A 20,521-nucleotide genomic window follows, 5' to 3' on the forward strand; every position below is an offset into this window, starting at 1 on the left:
TGGGAACTGCAGTTTACCCTTCACAAAGCTATGATTCCCAGCACCCTTAGCAAACTACAGCTCCCAGGATTCTTTTTTTTGGGGGTGGGGACAGATGCTTTAAATGTATGGTGTACACACAGCCTGCGTTGCTTTTTATTGTTGCAAATCTCCTTGAAGGTTCTTGAAAGAGCCAATAAGGAGATCAGGAATGTTTTAGGAATGAGTCAAGGTATTTGGAAGAGCAGGCATGTGACATGGGCCAATCTGAATGAGGAAGATCACGGGAATATCCTGTGCTCACTATTCAGTACGAGATGTACAGGCTACAGCTGCCCACTGACTGCATGCTAAATTTTTTTTTTAGCTTAGCTTTCAATCAAATAAAATGTAAATAAATTCAGAAATGTAAATTAAAGCAAATGTGAATGCATTTGCAGAATGCCAAGAAGCAAATAAGAGGTCTGAGGTCCTGAAGGAAGCAGGAGAGCTTACACTTTAAATAAACATGACCACTCAAATGAACGACTCTCTTTAATAATAGTAAGTTAATTTAATTCAACAGCAAGCAAGCAAGCAAAGACTGTTCTTTGGTTGCAGCCACACCTTTTAAATCTGCCCCCCCCCCATTAACAACTAAATGTTGAGGTGAGCATTCCAACTATTTAATTAATTTAAGGCTTGCAGCCTCAGCATAATCACAGGCCACTAGGGGAGTGGGAAGATCATTTCCAGTTTAACAACACTGGAGGCCGCTGCTTAAATTCAAAAGGTATCCCTTAAAACAGGGACGGAGACTTTGTGAGCTTCTCCATCTTGCTGTAAGATCGGGGACTTAGAAGGGAAGTGGGGAGGGACTTCAAAAGGAACATGGAGGAGACTTGCAAAACCCCTTTTGAGAATCTCCCCCTCCACTATAAATCCTGGATCTCATGCAGATCTTGCTCCGATCTTTAATCTCTGCACATTAGCTGCCAGCGATTCTTCAGCCGTGATTCTTGCATCGCGGGGGGCTGGGCTAGGTGGCCTTTGGTATCACTTCTGATGCTAAAATCCTGTGATCAAATCCTGCTGCCTACGCTGTGTGGCCCTGTTTGTTGTTGGGAGCAGGACTGTAAGGCCAGTGCAGGATTGAACCCTGTTCTCTCACTCGTCAGCATACAACACCTGTGACAATGGTGAAGGGCAGGTGGGTTGTGGTTTGGGGAAAACGTCTTTGGGGCAAGACTGGCCTGCAGGCAAGGAATTTCCCATCCCTGGTGTAGACATCGCTGAGCCAAATGGACCAGTGGTCTGACTTGGTGTAAGGGAGTTTCCTATGCTTATTGCAACTGTTGTTAAAGAGCTAGAAGGGGAGCCTCCATCAAAGCATCAGCTCCAGGTCTTGCAAGGTCCTTGGACAAGATGCCCCCACCCCCCATGGCCTCCTGCCTTCCTTGAGTCTACTTCTTCCTCCCTGCCACAATGCCAGACTGCTGTTGCCCTTCCTCCTTATGACTGCTACCAGTTGCTTGCTAGCCAGGCAGAGGGCCAATGAGCCAGCAGGCAGTAGCAGCTGAGAAAGTTGCCTTGGTGAGGAGGATGAGCAGGTCCAGTGCACTCCTTGCTGGGTGGGGGCCCCTTGGCTGACACCCAGCCATGCTGTCCCTACTCCATCGTCTCATCTAGTTTGGTCTGGGATACCTGCCAGCAACTTTGTCCTCCACTGCAGAAACCCACTTCTGCCTTGTATTATTGCATCTACACCCTACCTTTCCTGCAAGGTGCTCAAGGTGACATCTGCAGCTCCTCTTCTCCATTTCCATCATATTATTTGGGAGCATGAGGTCTCCCATACCAGCCCCAAGAGCATTTGGCATCCCGTTCCCACCCCACTGCCCTCCCTACGGCTTCTTACCGTCGTAGTACTCGATGCGACTCTTGTTCCCAGTAAGGTTGTACCAGGCTTCGAAGGGCTCTTGAATTTCGGCATAAGGGAGGTTGATGACTCCTACAAGACACAATGAGAGTTTCCAGGTGAGGGACTCAGAGGAAGGACTTTTTGGCTGCCTGCGTATTAAGTAACCTCACATGATTACGCTCACATCCACAGAGTATGCTTCAATGTCTCCATAGTTGTTGCTGTGACTGAGATGGATTTTTAGTGGGCAACCAGATCAATGTTCTGTGTAGCTTGGGATTTCCCCCCTGTGTTTGCGGAAGCTCCCCTGATTTTCAACTTCCTAGTTTGCCTCATAATATTGTATTTGCAACTGTTATTTGCTCATCGGGTTGTACACAATGCTAAAGATATGCAAAGTAGACCCACTGAAATTAATGAACATGAATAAGTTAGGTCTGTTGACTACGTTAGGTCTACTTCAGGGAACTGCTCAGAGTGAAACTTAAAGCTGGATACAACCAGTAATGTATGTGTGTAAAGTGGCTAATTTCCCCCAGGAAAATGGGGCACAGGAGGGGAAATTCCACTGTGGAAAATTGTCTGACTCTTATCTAGTTTTGCCCATGTTGTTAAATGGAGGACACACCTGAATGGAAGACTGAAGTTGTTAAGGGGGGGGGGGGGGGGAGATACTGTAAAGTGCCAAACGTCACCATGAATGCACTGGTTCCAATTCTCTCTCATTGTGAAAGCAGTGTGGCTCTCATTTCATTGGAAAAATTGCTCTGAGTGTCTGAAATCTTAATGTTTGTGGAATGCATTTAATTTGTCATTCTTGTGGGCTGAAATAGACAAGGCCTGCTGAGGGCCTGTCTAGATGAATCACTCTGACAACCTTAGGGATGGCAAAAATTCTTACCACCACCCCCAGCCCTCTCCATGTGGCCCTCAGAACTCTTCTCAGGCCTCACCTCTCACTGCCCCCCACTTCACACCCTTAAGTGCTTTTTCCTTGCTGGCTGCATTGATCATGGCACTGACACAGTGGGGAATTCTGCCTCCCCCACCAACAAAAATCCTGGCCACACCCCTTCTCAGAGGCTGCTGATTTGTTACCAGGTTAAATGCAAGGAGTTTGTGTTATTAGTATAGAAAGCCCTCAAGAACTTAGGACCATTGGCTGCCTTAACCTACTTAAATGATTCAGTCTGCAGAACTCGAACTTTTACAAGTGCAATATACAGTAATGTTTATGTCACACTTGAAAGGAAGCGATCCCTCAGTGTGGCAGCACCTACAGCAGGCATAGGCAAACTTGGCCCTCCAGATGTTTTGAGGCTACAATTCCCATCATCCCTGGCCACTGGTCCTGTAAGCTAGGGATGATGGGAGTTGTAGTCCCAAAAAACATCTGAAGGGCCAAGTTTGCCTATGCCTGACCTACAGCTTGGAATTCCCTGCCCATTTATTTTAGGCAGGAGTCTTTGATCTTTTGTTTTCAGCCCCTGCAAAAAACTGATTTTTTAAATGTTTGGTATTTTTCAATAAATAATTTACAGATAATATTTTATTTTATTATTTTATATTAGAGGTTTTTGTCATCTCAGCACTATATAAATTTTGCTAAATTAAATATGGAAATAAAATAAACAGGTGAAGAAGTAATTATGCTCTGGAAAGGAGCAGAGGATGGCTGGGGGTGTGTGAGTAAGTTACCCAGTAGTGCTCACTGGGGCTGATGGGAACTGTAGTCCAAAACATCCAGAGGGCACCAGGTTGAGCAAACATTTGCCCAAGGGCTTTGTCAGGGATGAGATTTTAAAAGGCATTTCGAAAGGTTTAAACTCTATTGTTCTTCCGAGCTGCAAATTCAAACGGAAGTTGAGAAATCAATGCAAAGTTTTGCTTAACGCAGTTTCTGCAAGTCACGGCAACAAACAACTTGTTTGCCAAGTTGAAATTCACAAGAAGGTAAAGATTTGTCTCGCTGGATTCGAGCCAGACTGTGCATCGCTTTAAATCACACCGGCCAACTCACAGCATCTCTTCCCCACGTTTCCCCACGTTTTATTCAAGCAGACAGGTGAGATACCAGTTTCATTGGGCTCAGTATTTCCTTGCACTTGGTCACCTACAACATGGAGCCAAGGTGGGGAGGCCCAAGTGCAGCCTCAGCCACCTGCATGCCAGCTTTAACTAGAAGTTGATGGGAGACATTCCAGGGACGCAAATGCATTTAAAAGACAATGAATATTTTGGCCCCGGACTAAGGTCCAGTATTCTGTTTCCAGCAGCAGACAATCAGATAGATGCTGCTAAACTCACAAGCGGGGCATGAAGACAACAACCTTCCACACCTTTGTGTCTAGCATCTGGCATACAGGAAATGTTGCTGAGATATACAAAGACTTTTTTTTACGGTGTGATGATGTTCTTGGGAAATATTATTTTGCAGTTCCTCTTTTTGCACAGCACAACATTTGTCGTGATGAAACATCTCCTTCTCCAGCAGCATGGGTGGGATTGGTCTGCCTGGAGACAGGCTTAAGAAAGGACACAGTGAGAAGCCTGTGGTTCTCCTGTTGGTTGACTACAACTCCCATGATCCCTGGACCACTGTCTGTGCTGACTGGGGCTGATGGGGGTCAGAGTCCAACAACATCTGGAGGGCCACAGGTTTCTCATCCCTCCATCATACTCACACCCTGGATAAATTAATGTTGACTTTCCACAACCCCAGATGCTGAGGCTGATGGGAGATGGAGTCCCAAACATCTGGAGGGCATCAGGTTGGGAAAGTCTGGGTTAATCTGATGCAGTTGCCACACTTTACTTCAGTTCCCCTATTACTAGACCCAGATTAAAATATCCACTGAAAAACTTTACACTACCATCATTCTTTGGCTAGCACAGAGTTTCCCAAACTTGGGTCTCCAGCTGTTTTTGGACTACAATTCCCATCATCCCTGACCACTGGTCCTGCTAGCTGGAGTTTGGGAAACCCTGGGCTAGCATGAACAAGACCAAATGGCATTAGATCTGTGCTCTTCATCCTTGGGTCCCCTGATGTAGTTTGACTACAACTCCCTTCATCCAGTTTAGCCAATGGTCAAGGATGATGGGAATCGTAGTCCAACCACACCTGGGTAGGGACCCAAAACTGAAGAACACGACATTAGATATTTCTGAAAGGACTGCAGGAGGGGGCGGGAATGGCAGCTTGCCTACTGTTCCTATCAAAAGAATCATATTGGGCGAAATAAGGACACACCTTGGCACAACCCAGTCATTGTAGTTCTGCCTGAAGCTGTCAAGAAGAATTGTAGCTGAGTTTCCACACTTCCACGGGAGGGTCACAGAATTGTTATTTTTGTGTGTGTACATCCTGCTATGCCCCATCTATGCCAGCCTTTGCCAACCTGGTGCCCTCCGGGTGTTTCAGACTACAATTTCCACCATGGACTGTGGGAAGCTGCATTCCAAAACATTACTGGGTGTGGCATGAGTGGGGAAGGTACAATTCACCTAAGCCATGTTTTTTTCTTCTTCATGAAAAGCACAATTGTATAATGACTTGCACAGCTTGCAAAAGGAAAAAGATATTGGGAATCATTTGGGGCATATCTGTGCATCGGCCGGGAGGTAGAATTACATACAGCTGCCGCCAATTTGGCAATCAGAAAAGCACTTTGGCCTTTTCAGTGTCACTGCTCAAAATATTTTAATGGTTGTTAAACAGCAGCCGACAAAGTGTTTCTAGAACAAATTAAAATATAGATTTAAAAACAAGGCAATAAATGACACCCACTGAAAACAGGAAACTTAACAACAAAAGTGTGCTGAATGAACTAGTGACACACTCAGCTGTCGGATACATCTCTGCCTAAGGCAGAACAATACCTCTTCCTTGGTTTTCATTGTGGACTTGATGCCATTTATGCGTGCAAGTTTTGCACACAGTGCCGTCCTCATCAACATGACGTCCCATACAGTATTTCCCTTCCATTTAATCCACATTTACCATTATTACTTATCTGGTTCTCTTTGCTTTGTAGAACAAGCGGTGATCTATCTATCTGTTATTTTCCAAACTAGCCTTCCCCAACTGGGTGTCCGCCAGATGTTTTGGACTACAACTCCCATCATCCCTGACATCCCTGGTCATGCTGGCTAGGGCTAATGGGAGTAGGACTCTAAAAAGTTCTGAAGGGCACCAGGTTGGGGGAATGCAGTTTCCACTTTCCGGCAGCAGTTCTTCAGGGTTTCAGAGAGGGGGCATTCCTAGCCCTTCCTGGAAATGTTGTGGATCTTCTGCATGCAAAGCAGATGGTCTACCACTGAGCTACTTTAAGCAAAAATCATCTACATACTGCCGGGTGGCACTGTGGGTTAAACCACAGAGCCTAGGGCTTGCTGATCAGAAGGTCGGCGGTTCGAATCCCCGCAATGGGGTGAGCTCCCATTGCTCGGTCCCTGCTCCTGCCAACCTAGCCGTTCGAAAGCACGTCAAAGTGCAAGTAGATAAATAGGTACCGCTCTGGCGGGAAGGTAAATGGCATTTCAGTGTGCTGCTCTGATTCCCCAGAAGCGGCTTAGTCATGCTGGCCAGATGACCCGGAAGCTGTACGCCAGCTCCCTCGGCCAATAAAGTGAGATGAGCGCCGCAACCCCAGAGTCAGTTACGACTGGACCCAATGGTCAGGGGTCCCTTTACCTTTTAATATGTGGAAAATGTTGTGTCTAGCATGGCTGTCAGCTACAAGCATAAGCATTCTCATGTGTGTCCCTGGAACTGTTAGGAAGAGCTATGTCACCAGATTCCCAGGAGAAGTGACTAACACATTCGAGCACAATCCTTTTAATTTTGCTGAATCTACTCACAATTTTCATTAGAGCTGCCTGTCAGGTTTCGTCACCAGCTAAATTATATTCCTGGAAGGAGAGCTTAATAATGGGAGACCTACTTGCCTCAGAGTATCTCAGGAAGCTTTGCACATACTTGTTCAGGTTATACAGGAAGGGGCTAAATTGAGGCAGGAGGAAAGAGGAAAGATTGGATTCCACAGAAATCCCCACCCTTATCATTTGGCTCAGGAGAAGATGCAGATTACCCTCTAGGTTTAGCTTCCCACCGAGTCAGCAAAGGTGCAAACATGCATTTCCGGGACACTCACTGGGATATGCAAGGGCGCTAACTAGAAGCTCTTAATGCAAGCAGGTTACAATGTGTAGCAATGTGAAAGAAACATTAATGAGATGGCAGCATTGGGCATAAGGCATTCCAAAAAACCGGAGCATCATGGTTTACCTGGTAGTAGTGACCCCTCTGCTAAAGTTTACCTAATGCTGCAATTTCTAACATTAGTTACTCCTCCCAACTGTCTCTGACTGCATAATGAGCAATAAATAACTAGTTTGTTTACTTCAGGAATGGGGAACTTGTGGTCCTCCAGATGTTGTTGGACTACAACTTTCATCATAGATGGTCATTTGCCACACTGGCTGGGCCAGACGGGAGCTGCAGCCCAACAACAGATTTCTCAACCTTGGTTACTTCATGCTTCCTGAGCAGGACCAGAAGGCTTTGTGCACTGCCTCTCTTGCAAGCAAAGAATGATGGGCAAGTCGTGGGTCCTTTGATTTTAATGCAGAAACACGTCCAAAACTAGGGTGTCTACGATTCAGCCCCAATGGGACTTCCTTCTAGATTAAGCGTGTGTATATAGGATTGTAGGGACGCGGGTGGCGCTGTGGGTAAAACCTCAGAGCCTAGAACTTGCCGATCGCATGGTCGGCGGTTCGAATCCCCGCGGCGGGGTGCGCTCCTGTCGTTCGGTCCCAGCGCCTGCCAACCTAGCAGTTCGAAAGCACCTCTGGGTGCAAGTAGATAAATAGGGACCGCCTTATAGCGGGAAGGTAAACGGCGTTCTGTGTGCTGCGCTGGCTCGCCAGATGCAGCTTGTCACGCTGGCCACGTGACCCGGAAGTGTCTTCGGACAGCGCTGGCTCCCGGCCTTTAGAGTGAGATGAGCACACAACCCTAGAGTCTGGCAAGACTGGCCCGAACGGGCAGGGGTACCTTTACCTTTTTATATAGGATTATAGTCCCAGAAAAGAGAAATACAGTATACAGTTTCTAAGAGAACCATTTGGAAATGAACAGGCTGCTGCCAACCAGGAGATTTCCCACAGCTCGGAACTCTTAGGAAGCCCCACATATTATGTTCCAGTGTCGTCCCTATATTACAAAATGGAGGCTGCCAATGAGAAAGGATCCACTAATTCTCAGCTAAACTTAGGATGCTTTGCACAATTCCAGATGCAACTTCTTCTGCTCGTGAAGGGACATCGGCACCCGCTGCACAATCACAGCCATAAGAGACACAAGTGTGGTTCAAAATGGATTCAGTGTCTCTACCTGCACATTTTGGGGGAAAGGTCATAGCTCATGCATTCAGAAGGTCCCGGGTTCAATCCCCGACAACTCCAGGTAGGGCTTGGGGAGGCCCCTCTCTGAAGCTCTGGAGAGCTGCTGCCAGCCAGTGCAGTCATTGGTCTGACTTGGTTTCCTATGTTCCTACATAAACTAGTTTTCTACACAGGAACAACGGCCATCCACTGAAGGGAAAAGTGACATCAGAAAGCAGCTTAGGAGCTTGGTAGACATATAGCAAAGTTGCCCACACCAGGCATTTTGGTCAAAAGCAGGAAGAACCGGTCCACTGCATGTGCATGCATGTGTTTGTGCCACCTGCCTCTGAAAAGACATACTGAGTGACACTTACCTTTGACGTGGTACAGGTCTCCAAAATCAGGGGTTATCCTTGAATGAGCACACCCATTTCCTGAAATAAGGGGAAAAAATGGTAGCATTGAATGCCTCACAATGGTGATGTAGAAGTGATTGAACAAAGGATGCCCATTGTAGAGAAAATGTCCCTGAACTGAGCTACAAAAACCAGAAGGCCCTTGTTTGAATTTTGTCTCTGTCAGGAACTTACCAAATGGCTGATACCATCTCAGTTATCCTCACTTCCCACATCTGCAATATGGGGATAATACTACCCATGCCAATTTACTGTTTGGGGCTTTTGTGAGGATTACAACTAGAGAATGCATGTAAAACACATTAAACATTTGAACGTGCTATACAAATGTTAAGTCTTAATGTTTTTAGTTGGCACTGGGCATTTCATGGACTGACAGATATTCACAAGCCAACCAATGACAGCTTTACAGCATGAATTGCTGGGCGAGTTCTCCGAAGGGTAATTTGGCTGCTCTAAGTAATTTTTTTAGGACACACACCTCTTCACTCTGCTCGTACTTAGAAGACTCTGTGTTTCTACTCTCCAGCCCTAGACACTGTCACCAGCTCTGCTCCTGCAACTGCTTCAGAGGAGGGACTGATCTTTATCAAGGGCAAGGCAGCCAGCCCCACTACTGACATCAGTTGTAACTTTTGGAGCTAGAGCTTTCTTTCTTCTTCTCCTCCCTCTTCCTTCTTTTTCCTTGTGTGTCATTTAGTTTTAGATTATGAACTGGAGGCCAGAGACCATCTTAGAGTTGATCTTTGTAAGCCTCTCCAATATAATTTTTGACTAAAGAGTATAAATGCTGTAGAATCAATCAATCAATGTCAACTTTTGGATGAAAGGATTTGCAAGAATACAGTTTTTAAGACTGCGATTTGATTAGGTAAAGGTAAAGGTACCCCTGACCATTAGGTCCAGTCGTGGCTGACTCTGGGGTTGCAGCGCTCATCTCGCTTTATTGGCCAAGGGAGCTGGCGTACTACTTCCAGGTCATGTGGCCAGCATAACTAAGCCGCTTCTGGCGAACCAGAGCAGCGCACGGAACCGCAGTTTACCTTCCCACCGGAGCGGTACCTATTTATCTACTTGCACTTTGACGTGCTTTCGAACTGCTAGGTTGGCAGGAGCAGGGACCGAGCAACGGGAGCTCACCCCGTTGCGGGGATTCGAACTGCCGACCTTCTGATCAGCAAGTCCTAGGCTCTGTGGTTTAACCCACAGCGCCACCCGCGTCCCATTGCGATTTGATTAAAATGCGGCAAATAGAAATGGTTGTTTGGATGACAGAAGAGGAAATGGCAGAGTTTCAGGTGCTACATTGGAAAGCACCACAGAAGCAGGATTAAAAATTGCGCAAGGGCAAAAAAAGGGGACCAAACCCAAAATATATATCTGATAAGCTTGTCTTAAAGAGATGCTTTAATAGCAGTGCCAAGGAACACCTATGACTCCTAACCTTATAACGCTTGTCCCTGTCATTAAGCAACTTTCAGTTTGGAATGACTATTAAACAACGCGCAAACCAAAGCCGACACACCCGGAGAATGGGTCCCGCCTCTTCCTTGATGCCAGCATTTCCCGCCAAGTGGGCAAGACCCTAATTTGCCGATGCAAGAAAGGCTGTCTGACATGGCAGCAGATGAACCTCCCGCTGTGAAGGACAGCAAGCCTCGCTACATTCTATTCCCCTTGTATTTTACTATGTAATTCTTACTATTAAACTTGAATTTAATAAATCAGTTTTGTCACATCTGTGCAAAGCTGACACGGAACAAGCAGCCCCAGCTGCTACTGGCTCCCGGCTAGGGTTGGAGCATTTGGGCGAGCAGGTTGCAGGAAGCAGCCTCTAATTTGGAAGCAGGAAAGCTTCAGGAGGAGACATGCCTTGCTGCTCTCCAAGTTCATCCATGTCAGCATTTTTCCTGAAGATGCCAAAATCCAACTGCCTTCCATAGCAGGGAAGGGCTATAGCTCATTGGTAGGGCATCTGCCTTGCATGCAAAAGGTCCCGGGTTCAATCCTGGGCATCTCCAAGTAAGATTGGGAGAGGCTCCTGTCTGAAACCTTGGAGAGCGACTGCAGGACAATGCTGAGCTAGATGGACTAATGGTCTGCCTTGGAATAAGGCAGCTTCCTAAGTATTAGGAAAGTAGGTTAATGAAACACCAGAACAGGGTGTGGGGGAGAAGAGGGCAGATCATTCCACCTGCCAAACTGAAATGCTTACGCTTAAGGAACGATCAGAAGAGCAGAATGCTGAATTCCTCCCTGGACAGCACTGTAGTGGCAAATTCAGACAGCCAGAGCCACACACCCTTCTAAGATTATATAATTATTTTAGAAGGTTGTATCATCTCACAATTGTACAATAATAATTAGGGACATGTTGCAACAATCACTGCAGCTGTCCATGTGTTGCCTTTCAGCTAGATCTACTATTTCCTGTGCACATACATGGGCAAATGATACAGAGTACCTTCTTTCTAAGTGACTTAAGCTGCGTTTGCCTTGAAGTTCCTTTGTACGTAACAGAATTTGCACACTGTTTCTTTGAAATGGAAGTGCCTTGTGTTTTCAGTGTTGCCAAATGCTTAGCTTTGGAGCATACAGAATAACTCTGATTCCCCCCGGTTCTTCCCACATTCCTTCTGCAGAGTGACCCTGGGAGCCCATCCGCAGAAGCTGACTCATCTCCTTTCATTCTGCTTGACCACAACTAGCACAAACAGAGAGAAGACTTCTTCTCAGTGGCTAAAAAGCTTTCGCTTCATGGTGTTTCAGCAGCTCTAGGACAATGCTGCAGAAATAGTGACAGGACTTTGACACACACACCCCAAACCTGGCCCACTGCACCTCTGTCCCTGGGGCACCCAATGAACTTGAATAGTGGGAGATTCAGGACACAAGAAATACTTTTTCACACAGATCAATCAGAGTACAGCCATCCTAGGCCTCCAGCATGAGCCACTGAAAATCAACAATGCTAAAACACTCAATGCCAGTACATCCCTGGATAGCTTAGTTGGTTAGAGCGTGGTGCTAATAATGCCAAGGTTGCAGGTTCGATCCTCATATGGGACAGCTGCATATTCCTGCATTGCAGGGGGTTGGACTAAGTAATTCTCAGGGTCCCTTGCAAATCTACAGTTCTATGATTCCTATGGAAGTGGAGTGAGCAGGGATGGGGGAACCTTGGACCCAAGGGACAAAGGTCCAAGCCCCTCTATCTGGCTCCCTTGGCCACACCTCTCACAAGCCTCACTTCCCTCCCTAAAGGTTTTTACCTGGCTCAGAGTGCTTCCTGCTTGCTTGGATGGAGGACAGAAAGGGGTGTGGGGGTTTCTGCCGAAACTAGCCTATTGCATGAAGGATAAAATTTGCATTAATTGCCCCACCCACTTTTGCCTCTGTCCCGCCCACTGCTTGCATATGACCCTCAGAAGGCTTCTCAGAAAGGAATACGCCCCTCACACTGATTTTTTTTTTTTTTTGTGCCCTTATGGTAGGGGGATCATCTGTTCTCTATGTGGCTGAATCTTGAGACCAGAGGGCAAGACTGTGGAATGATGCTCTTAACCAATTCATTGTTCATGTCATTTGGTGTAGGTGTCTGTACAGGGAGTGGCTATTTATAATTTCCAGTGCTCAAGATGAGGCCCACCCAGAATTTAAAAGTTCTGAAGATCAGAGTTTCACCAGCTGATCTCTTTTGCTACCTGATTTTAGCAAAGAAATTCCCCAGAATCGTAGTTTTGCAAGAGGGCAGAGTTAGGGTTAGAAGACAGGAAGAGCTGGGAAGTCCTGCCAGTCTCAAAACTACAGTTCCCAGGAAGCCCCAGGGAAAAGTCATTCTCCAGATCTACTTGAAAGCAGGTTTCAGCCTTTTGATACATCTGCCCAGAGCATCTGGGTGGCGAAATTAACACCATTATTTGTGACTCTGACCACTGAAGTACAATTGACTCATGTTTTTGCCCTCCCACATACTCTCATGTGGTTCTGAGTGAAACTGCAGCTGCTGTTTGAGCTGTGGTTTTCTATACAGGACAGACATGGAAAGTCACTCTGGCTCTGCCAGTTTGTCAAGCTCAAAAGGGAATGAGAAGTCTTTCTACTAGAAAGGCTGCTACACCTGTTATCAAAAGAGCAAGCAAGCAATTTTATGTTCTCAAAAATTTCACAAAATAAGCCCGCCATGCATTTCTTTTAATTGATTGGGAAAGGTAGCAGGAATTTTCACAGTACAGATTCTCTCTTCCAACAAGTCTGTGAAATTACTTAAGAGGCAGAGCATCTGCCTTGCAAGCAGAAGGTCCCAGGTTCCATCTTCAGGTGGGGCTGGGAGAGAACCTTGCCTGAAATCATGGAGAGATGCTGCTAGTTAGTGTAGACCAGGGTTTCCAAACTTAAGTCTCCAGCTGTTGTTGGACTACAACTCCCAGCATCCTTGACCACTGGTCCTGCTAGCTAGGGATGATGGGAGTTGTAGTCCAACAACAGCTGGAGGCACAAGTTTGGGAAACCCTGATGTAGACAACACAGAGCTAGATGGGCCAGTGCCTTGACTCCAGGCAGCGAGTATCTGTGACAAGTCAAAACACTGTGTATTTCCCAAACTATTTCAATTGTTAAAGCTCCATTGTGTGCTCACTGTGACAGGTACCAGTGATGCAAAAAAGACACTAATCATGTTCATGTGTGATGTTGCTCGGTGTCATTGTTCTCCAGTGGGTGCGCACTTCCTTCTTGCAGCACAATTAAGCAAATCTCACCGAGAGAAGAGCAATGCAAATCCCAGCAAGTGTTTCAATCGTTTAAAGATGCTATCACTGGAGAAATCAGGGTATTTGCCTTACGTAACTGTTAGCACACATTCACAAAGGATTTTGTCACCTGCGGCATGTGGGGAAATGCTTCACAACCTCAGCAACATCTCTGACTTCTGCTATTTGCAGCCAGTCAATACATTGGGTCAACTTTATTTAGACCGACCAGCTGAGACCTCCAGCTTATGGCATCGTACTAGTTTGCACACTGCAAGCACAAACATCCTGGGTCAAGCTATTCCCACATCCTTTAAGTGTTTTGAACACGAGATAGATGAGAACCTACTGTACATCTGCAATAGCTCAGCACTAGTTTCTGACTCCCAGCAGCAACCAAAAATTCTTTCTTCTAAACGGAGGTGCAGAAGCGAATGAAACTTAGGGTCCTGGGGTGGAACATAGTTCTGGTACCAAAAAGAAAATCCTGAGCTGAGCACACAACACAAAGTAAGGCTGAGCCAAAATACCCTTCCCAATTAATGGGGTGAACAACTCTGGAATGTTGCTGGTGACATTGCAAGTTATCTAATCAAGAGGTCATCAGGGTGTGGATAACTGTGACAAGGCTGTCTCCACTGAAGTTATGCAGACCTGGGGTTACAACATAGCCCAGGGTTTCCCAACCTGGTGCTTTCTCCAGATGTTCTGGCCTACAACCACTACTAGTCTCAGCAAGCATGGCCAGTGGTCTAGAATGATGAGAGCCTTGGCCCCCAAACAACTGGAGGGCACCAAGTTGGGGAAAGTTGGCATAGTGCATTGGCCCTCTTGGCTTGCCGTACCAGAAACTGCCTGAGTCTGCATTAAAGTTGGGGCTTTTTTTGCTTATACAACCTCTATGCGGCTTCTTCTTCATGACACTTTCCCCAGCTGCCATAACCCTTTCTACAGTATAGGATACAGAAGGGCAACTTTTGCCAACCTGGCACCCTCCAGATGTTTTGGATTCCAGTTTCCATATGCTGGCAGGGGCCGATGGAAGCTGGAGTTCAAAAGATCCAGAGGCACCAGGGTGTGGCCAGAAGTACATCTAATAGCTGCAGCCAGCCCAAGCCCACTTGCCTCCAGATGCAGATGAAACAGAGATTAGCATTACGAGCAAGGGAGGTTTGAACCCATGGCCTTTGGGGAATGCTGCCCTAGCAGTTTCTATGCATCCTAACTCAAAGATGCCTCTGGATCTACCTGTATGTGTGGGAGTTAAAACTAAAGGCAACAGCTTAAAATGCCTGCATTCCAAATTACTTGGAGAGCAAAAAGGATCATAGCTCAGTGGTAGAGCATCTGTCTTGCATGCAGAAGATCCTTGGTTCAAACTCTGCCATATCCAGAGTTAGAGGGGGGCTGGGAATGTCCCCTATCTAAAACCCAGTCAGGGTAGACAATACTCAGGTGGAGGTACCTGTTATGTATTCCTATGTTGCAAAAGGTGGTGATACAAAGCAAATCCCATGAATCAAGTAAATTAAGCAACCCAACAGATGACCTCATGTTTCTTTCCCTCACTTCATTCCCTGACACTTTTTGCTAGTCTCCTCTAGAAGACGATACCTAAGAGCTTCACACCTGTATTGATCACAGGCTGTGTGCCTAGAAAAGAAGTGCAACAGGCAGATATTCAACCAGGTACAGCTACACCCTCCACTGCTACATCAGTTGGATTCTTGCCTATTTCACAGCAGCTCAAGGCACTGATCCTGTCAGGGAGAAAAAAGACTGGCACAGCTACATGCCAAAAGCAGCATTGCCTTACATCACCTCCAAACATCCTCTCATACTATCAAGGAGACCTTGGCTTTGTACACACCATACATTTAAAACACATGGTTTTTCCTCCAAAGAATCCTGGGAACTGTAGTACTTCCCTTCCGAGAGCTACAATGCCCACAACTCTTTGAGGGAAGACATGTGCTTTAAATGTATGGTGTGTATGGAGCCTCAGTTGCTATGATGTAAAGGTAAAGGTAAAGGTAAAGGGACCCCTGACCCTTAGGTCCAGTCGTGTCCGACTCTGGGGTTGCGGCGCTCACCTCGCTTTATTGGCCAAGGGAGCCGGCGTACCATTTCTGGGTCATGTGGCCAGCATGACTAAGCCGCTTCTGGCAAACCAGAGCAGCGCACAGAAACGCCGTTTACCTTCCCGCCGGAGCGGTACCTATTTATCTACTTGCACTTTGACGTGCTTTCGAACTGCTAGGTTGGCAGGAGCAGGGACGCTCACCCCCTCGCGGGGATTCGAACCGACAACCTTCTGATCGGCAAGTCCTAGGCTCTGTGGTTTAACCCACAGCGCCACCCGCGTCCCTTGCTATGATGTAAAGCAGCAGTCCTAAACAACACCCCACTGACACAGAATTTCACAGCTGAAAGTGCCTTGTAGATAACAGTGGATCAGTAGATACCAGAAGGTGAGAGGAAAATAGGATTAAATGATGGCATGCCGACATTTCACCAGCCCCATATTCCCATGCTTTTAACAGCATCTTGATCTACAAAATTAACACAGAGCCTCACTTTCCTCCACGCAGAAGATAGCACCTTCTTACCCATTCTTACAAACCAAGGGTGACATTCAAGGTTAGCCATGCTCAAAGCAGGCCCACTGATACTAATGGCCACGACTAACTGAGGTGCATCCATTTCAATGGGTCTACTCCTAAGTAGAATTTAGCTGCACACAGCCAAAGGAACAATTGAAAAGGCACAAGCGCAGGCCAGACCATGCTGCCCAGCGCGGTCAGTTGGCAATTCTTCCTCATCTATTGTTATGATTTGATGGGGCCTTTTCCCACATTAAGGAAGAGCGCACAGCAGCTGCAAACCCAACCTCTTGGGCTTCCTTGTCAGATCGCGTCTGCAGCGCCCAGAAATGCAAACGCCACAGCTGCTTTAGCAGGAACCTACTCACCTAAAGCAAAGCTCCACGAGCAGAGAATCAGGACCAAGGCAAGCTTCCCCATGTCTGCGGCTCTTCCTTTTCCCAACCGGCACAAGACAGCAGAACTTCACCTTCTGCTTTTAAGAAGAGCGCGGCCAGCCAATGAGAGCGGCCAAGCGCCTCTCGGGGGTGGAACCTCGCCTCGCCTCGCCTTTCCGAACAGCTGATTACCGTATTTCGCAGCGCAGAGGCGGAGTTGGCTTGACTCCAGCCCGCGCTTGGCGCTAAAGGACGCCGACGGTGCGCTCCTAAAGACGCGTCTACTCAAAAGTAAACCCCGTTGCACTCAATGGGGTTTAGACGCAGGTAAGTGGGTGTAGGGCTGCAAGCGCTTTTCTTGATTGAGCGCTTTAGTGCATTCGTACCCCTTAGCTCAAGATGGCATGCGTGGCTCTCTCCCCCTTCCCATTTGATCCCAACAGCAGCCCTGTGAGGTAGGCTAGGCTGCTGCGAGGCAGGGGTTGACCCAAGATCACCCAGTGAGCTGGTCTCCCAAGTCCTAATACACCACGCTGGCTCTAACCACTACACTCTCCTTTCCTACTGCAACGTCCGCGATGCGGAGAGGGTTTTTAATTTTATTCTTAGCTTCATGGCATGCATCTCCCCACCGCTAATCTGTTCCCTCTGAGGATACTGAAAATAAATATTTGGGGCTTGAGAAGACTAGATTCCTCACCCCATATCACCCTTATTATAATCCTTCTTCCTCAGTTGCTGATAACCCAACATTCTCTCCACCCTGGACGTCTGCAGGTCTTTGTCAGCCCCAAAAATATTCATTTCAAATATTTCTTGGTTGCCCTCCTCATTAAGAGATTCCAGAGTGGCGAATAAAAGCATGAATAAAATAAATCCACACCTGCATATAAGCATTAAAAATGCAAAAAAAGAGAAAAGGTGACAAAATACAACAACAAAAATGCAAAAACCAAAACCAGACTGGAAACATAAATCTTTATAAATAGAATTTATAAACATATGTTTCTACATGATTGTGGGGGAGCATTCCAAAGAGCCTTATTAATACTGATACCAATTAATAGCATCAGTTATTAGATTGAATTACTATTAATTGAAAGTACTATTTTAATAGTAATAATACCTTAATAATACGAATACAAGGAGGGCCTTATTAACAACTGAGTGGTCAGTGTGGTGTAATTAGAGAGCTGGCTGGACTGGGACCTGGGAGACCAGGGTTCAGATTGAAGCACACTGGGTGGCCTTGACCTCACAGGGTTGTTGTGAGGAAAAAATGGGGAGGGGAAGAACCATTTACACCACCTCAAGCTCCCTGGAGGAGAAGGTTGTATATTCATGTAATGGATAAATAAATACTTCCCTTTTAGGCAAGACCAAAGATTCACCTGAATCCAGCCTCCCACCAACAGAAGTTATCCAATGATTTCCACTGATGAATCACTTCCCTTAAAATATGTTGAAAACAATTTCACAGAAAAATCACTGGCAATTAAAAGCAATTTAAAAAGGACACCATGCAGTAAAAAACAATTGCATCAACGAGAACAATTTCCTATGTAAAAACAGTTTCACATCCAGTACAGATACAGGGAGGGATAAGTATCTCCACACTTCAAAGGCTTGTTGGAGAAGGAATGTCTTCAACAGGCACTGGAAAAGCCAATAGAGAGGCTCCTGTCTGCTGATATGTAAATTGTGTCCATCCTCTTTCCTTCTCCCTTTGCCAAAATGTTATCATTAACCCTCCCCCTCCCTCTTGGCATACTTGAAATGCATTCAGGAGTCCCTCATAGTTTTACCTCCTACACTTACAGGTGTATCCAGATCATGACTGAGTGAGGATGCATGGAAATTGCCAGGTGGGTTGAACTGCATTCCCCAGAGGCAGATGGTTCAGACCATGCTCGTGGTGACCACCTGTGCTCCTCCAGCATCAGGGATGGGGAGCCTTTTTTTTTAAGCCAGAGGGCCACATTCCCTTGCAAACAACCTTCTGGGGGCCAGATGCCAGGGGTGGGTGGGGCCAGATGCAAACCTTTGTCCAATAGTAGAGCTTCCAGACTGTTGCTATTTACAGGTGGGATTCAGTCACAAACCGGTAATTTCAGGTTGCATAGTTAAAGCCGTTTTTGGAGCTCTGGTGCCACAAACATGCTTCACTGATTTTTATTTATTTATTTATTTATTTTTGCTCCCCCCCCCCCCCCCATGTGATGGGAAAATGCACAGGAAAATGTGAGGTGACATTTGCTTTTGTACAATGCAATGGTCATCTTGCGAACGGGGCAAACAAAGCAGGTTGCCCGGAAATGCTCAGGGTTACACTCCAGCCTTGTAGAAGCCAGAGGTTTTAAAACACATCTCTCTTCATCGCCCTTCCAGGCAAACAGGAGAGATTAGCGCAGTTCAAAGACACATTACAACAGCCAGGCAAAAAAAGCACTCAAGGAGGGCGTGGCCAGGGGAGGGTCTGTGCTCTGGCTTCCAACTCCCATTGGCCTCGGTCCAGTAAATCTGAAGGAGCGTCTCCGCCCCCATCGTTCTGCCCGGACACTGAGGTCCAGTGCCAAGGGCCTTCTGGCAGTTCCCTTGCTCCGAGAAGCCAAGTTACAGGGAACCAGGCAGAGGGCCTTCTTGGTAGTGGCACCTGCCCTGTGGAACGCCCTCCCACCAGATGTCAAAGAGAAAAACAACTACCAGACTTTTATAAGACATCTGAAGGCAGCCCTGTTTAGGGAAGCTTTTAATGTTTAATAGGTTGCAGTCATACCTCTTGTTACGTTTGCTTCAGGTTAAATCTTTTCAGGTTGTGTCCCGCGGCGACCCGGAAGTACCAGAAAGGGTTACTTCTGGGTTTTGCTGCTCGCGCATGTGCAGATGCTCAAAATGACGTCACGCGCATGCGCAGAGGCAGTGAATCGTGACCTGCGCATGCAGAGATGCAGGTTGCGTTCTGCTCATGTTGCAAACGGTGCTCCGGAACGGATCCCGTTCACAACCAGAGGTACCACTGTATTGTATTTTAATATTCTATTGGAAGCTGCCCAGAGTGGCTGGCGAAACCCAGCCATATGGGCGGAGTATAAATAATAATAAATTATTATTATTATTCAGGGTATAAATAATAAATTATTATTATTATTATTATTAAGCCCACACAGCATGGCCAATGAGGATGTTGGGGCGGAGTCAGCAACATCTGGATCGCCACTGTCCCTGTCCCTGATCTACCAGTTTGTTAACATAAACCATTTAAGCAAGACTTCAGCCACATATAGATTAGGATCAGTGTAGGAATCCAGCTAAACAAAACATGATATGTGAATCTGGCAAAGGCTGCTAGATACATGGCTAGCCCCATCCTTGTGCATCCTGTGCTGGGCCATCAAAAAGGGTATGCTGTATCCCAGGTCTTTTTATATTGGACAGAGACAGCTTGGGCGCTGTCCTCCCCACACTCTCATCACCTCCAGTTTAGATTACAGCAACTTGTTACACAAGGGATTTGTATGTGTACATTCTGCAGCATGTGACTGATGCAATCATATTGCATTAGTGGTGTATTCATACTGGACTGTCCACACATCCTTCCACTTTCTGCAGTGCTTCCCCAATACTACTGCGCTATTGCCACCTGGAGGGGCACTCCTGCAACACAGCACAACAAAAGCAGTGATGGTGCAAGGAAAAATAATTATATATGAAAAGAGAATTCCTGGGTGCCAATACCCAGGGATGGAGAAAGTACTCTTTGGTGAGAACCCCAGCAGAGATTTAAAGTCACAAAATATGCAGCAAAACAAAGTGTGGAAATATAGGCTGTTAGACCTTCAAAACTGAGAGTTCCAAAACTTCCCTGTTCCCCTGGCATGGGGGGGGGGGACGACCCCATACATCTGGTAAGTTAAAAATGGTTTACTTACAAACTCTCCAAAGGTAAGGTTCATGTGATTTTCCATACAGCATTGAGAAAAAGTGTTACAGGCAGTAAAATCTGGCTTAGTTACAGTTCCTAAATTATTTGCTATATAACTCAAGAATGGCTTGTGAGAGCCATGCGGTTTGAGCTGCAGCAACCAGCAAAGATTTCCTTGCA

General features: G+C 46.5%; 1 protein-coding gene across 2 annotated transcripts in view; it reads right to left on the reverse strand.

The window, feature by feature from the left end:
• The window catches only part of LOC310684373 (digestive cysteine proteinase 1-like), a 30,042-nt gene extending 13,486 nt beyond the window's left edge, over positions 1-16,556 (reverse strand). The window contains exons 1-3 of one of the 2 annotated variants that reach the window (XR_014514739.1): positions 16,411-16,556; positions 8,647-8,706; positions 1,877-1,969 (exon numbers count right to left, since the gene is read on the reverse strand). Coding sequence is in view for 1 of the 2 variants with exons in the window: in XM_083455439.1 (XP_083311565.1) it covers positions 1,877-1,969; positions 8,647-8,706; positions 16,411-16,462 (205 nt within the window). In the remaining variant the exon portion in view is untranslated. The remainder of the gene's footprint in view (positions 1-1,876; positions 1,970-8,646; positions 8,707-16,410) is intronic. The other variant, XM_083455439.1, reaches the window with a different exon arrangement.
• Positions 16,557-20,521: the final 3,965 nt, after the last annotated feature.

Source organism: Podarcis tiliguerta (assembly GCF_965153285.1).
Source record: "Podarcis tiliguerta genome assembly, chromosome: 8".
Lineage (NCBI taxonomy): Eukaryota > Metazoa > Chordata > Lepidosauria > Squamata > Lacertidae > Podarcis > Podarcis tiliguerta.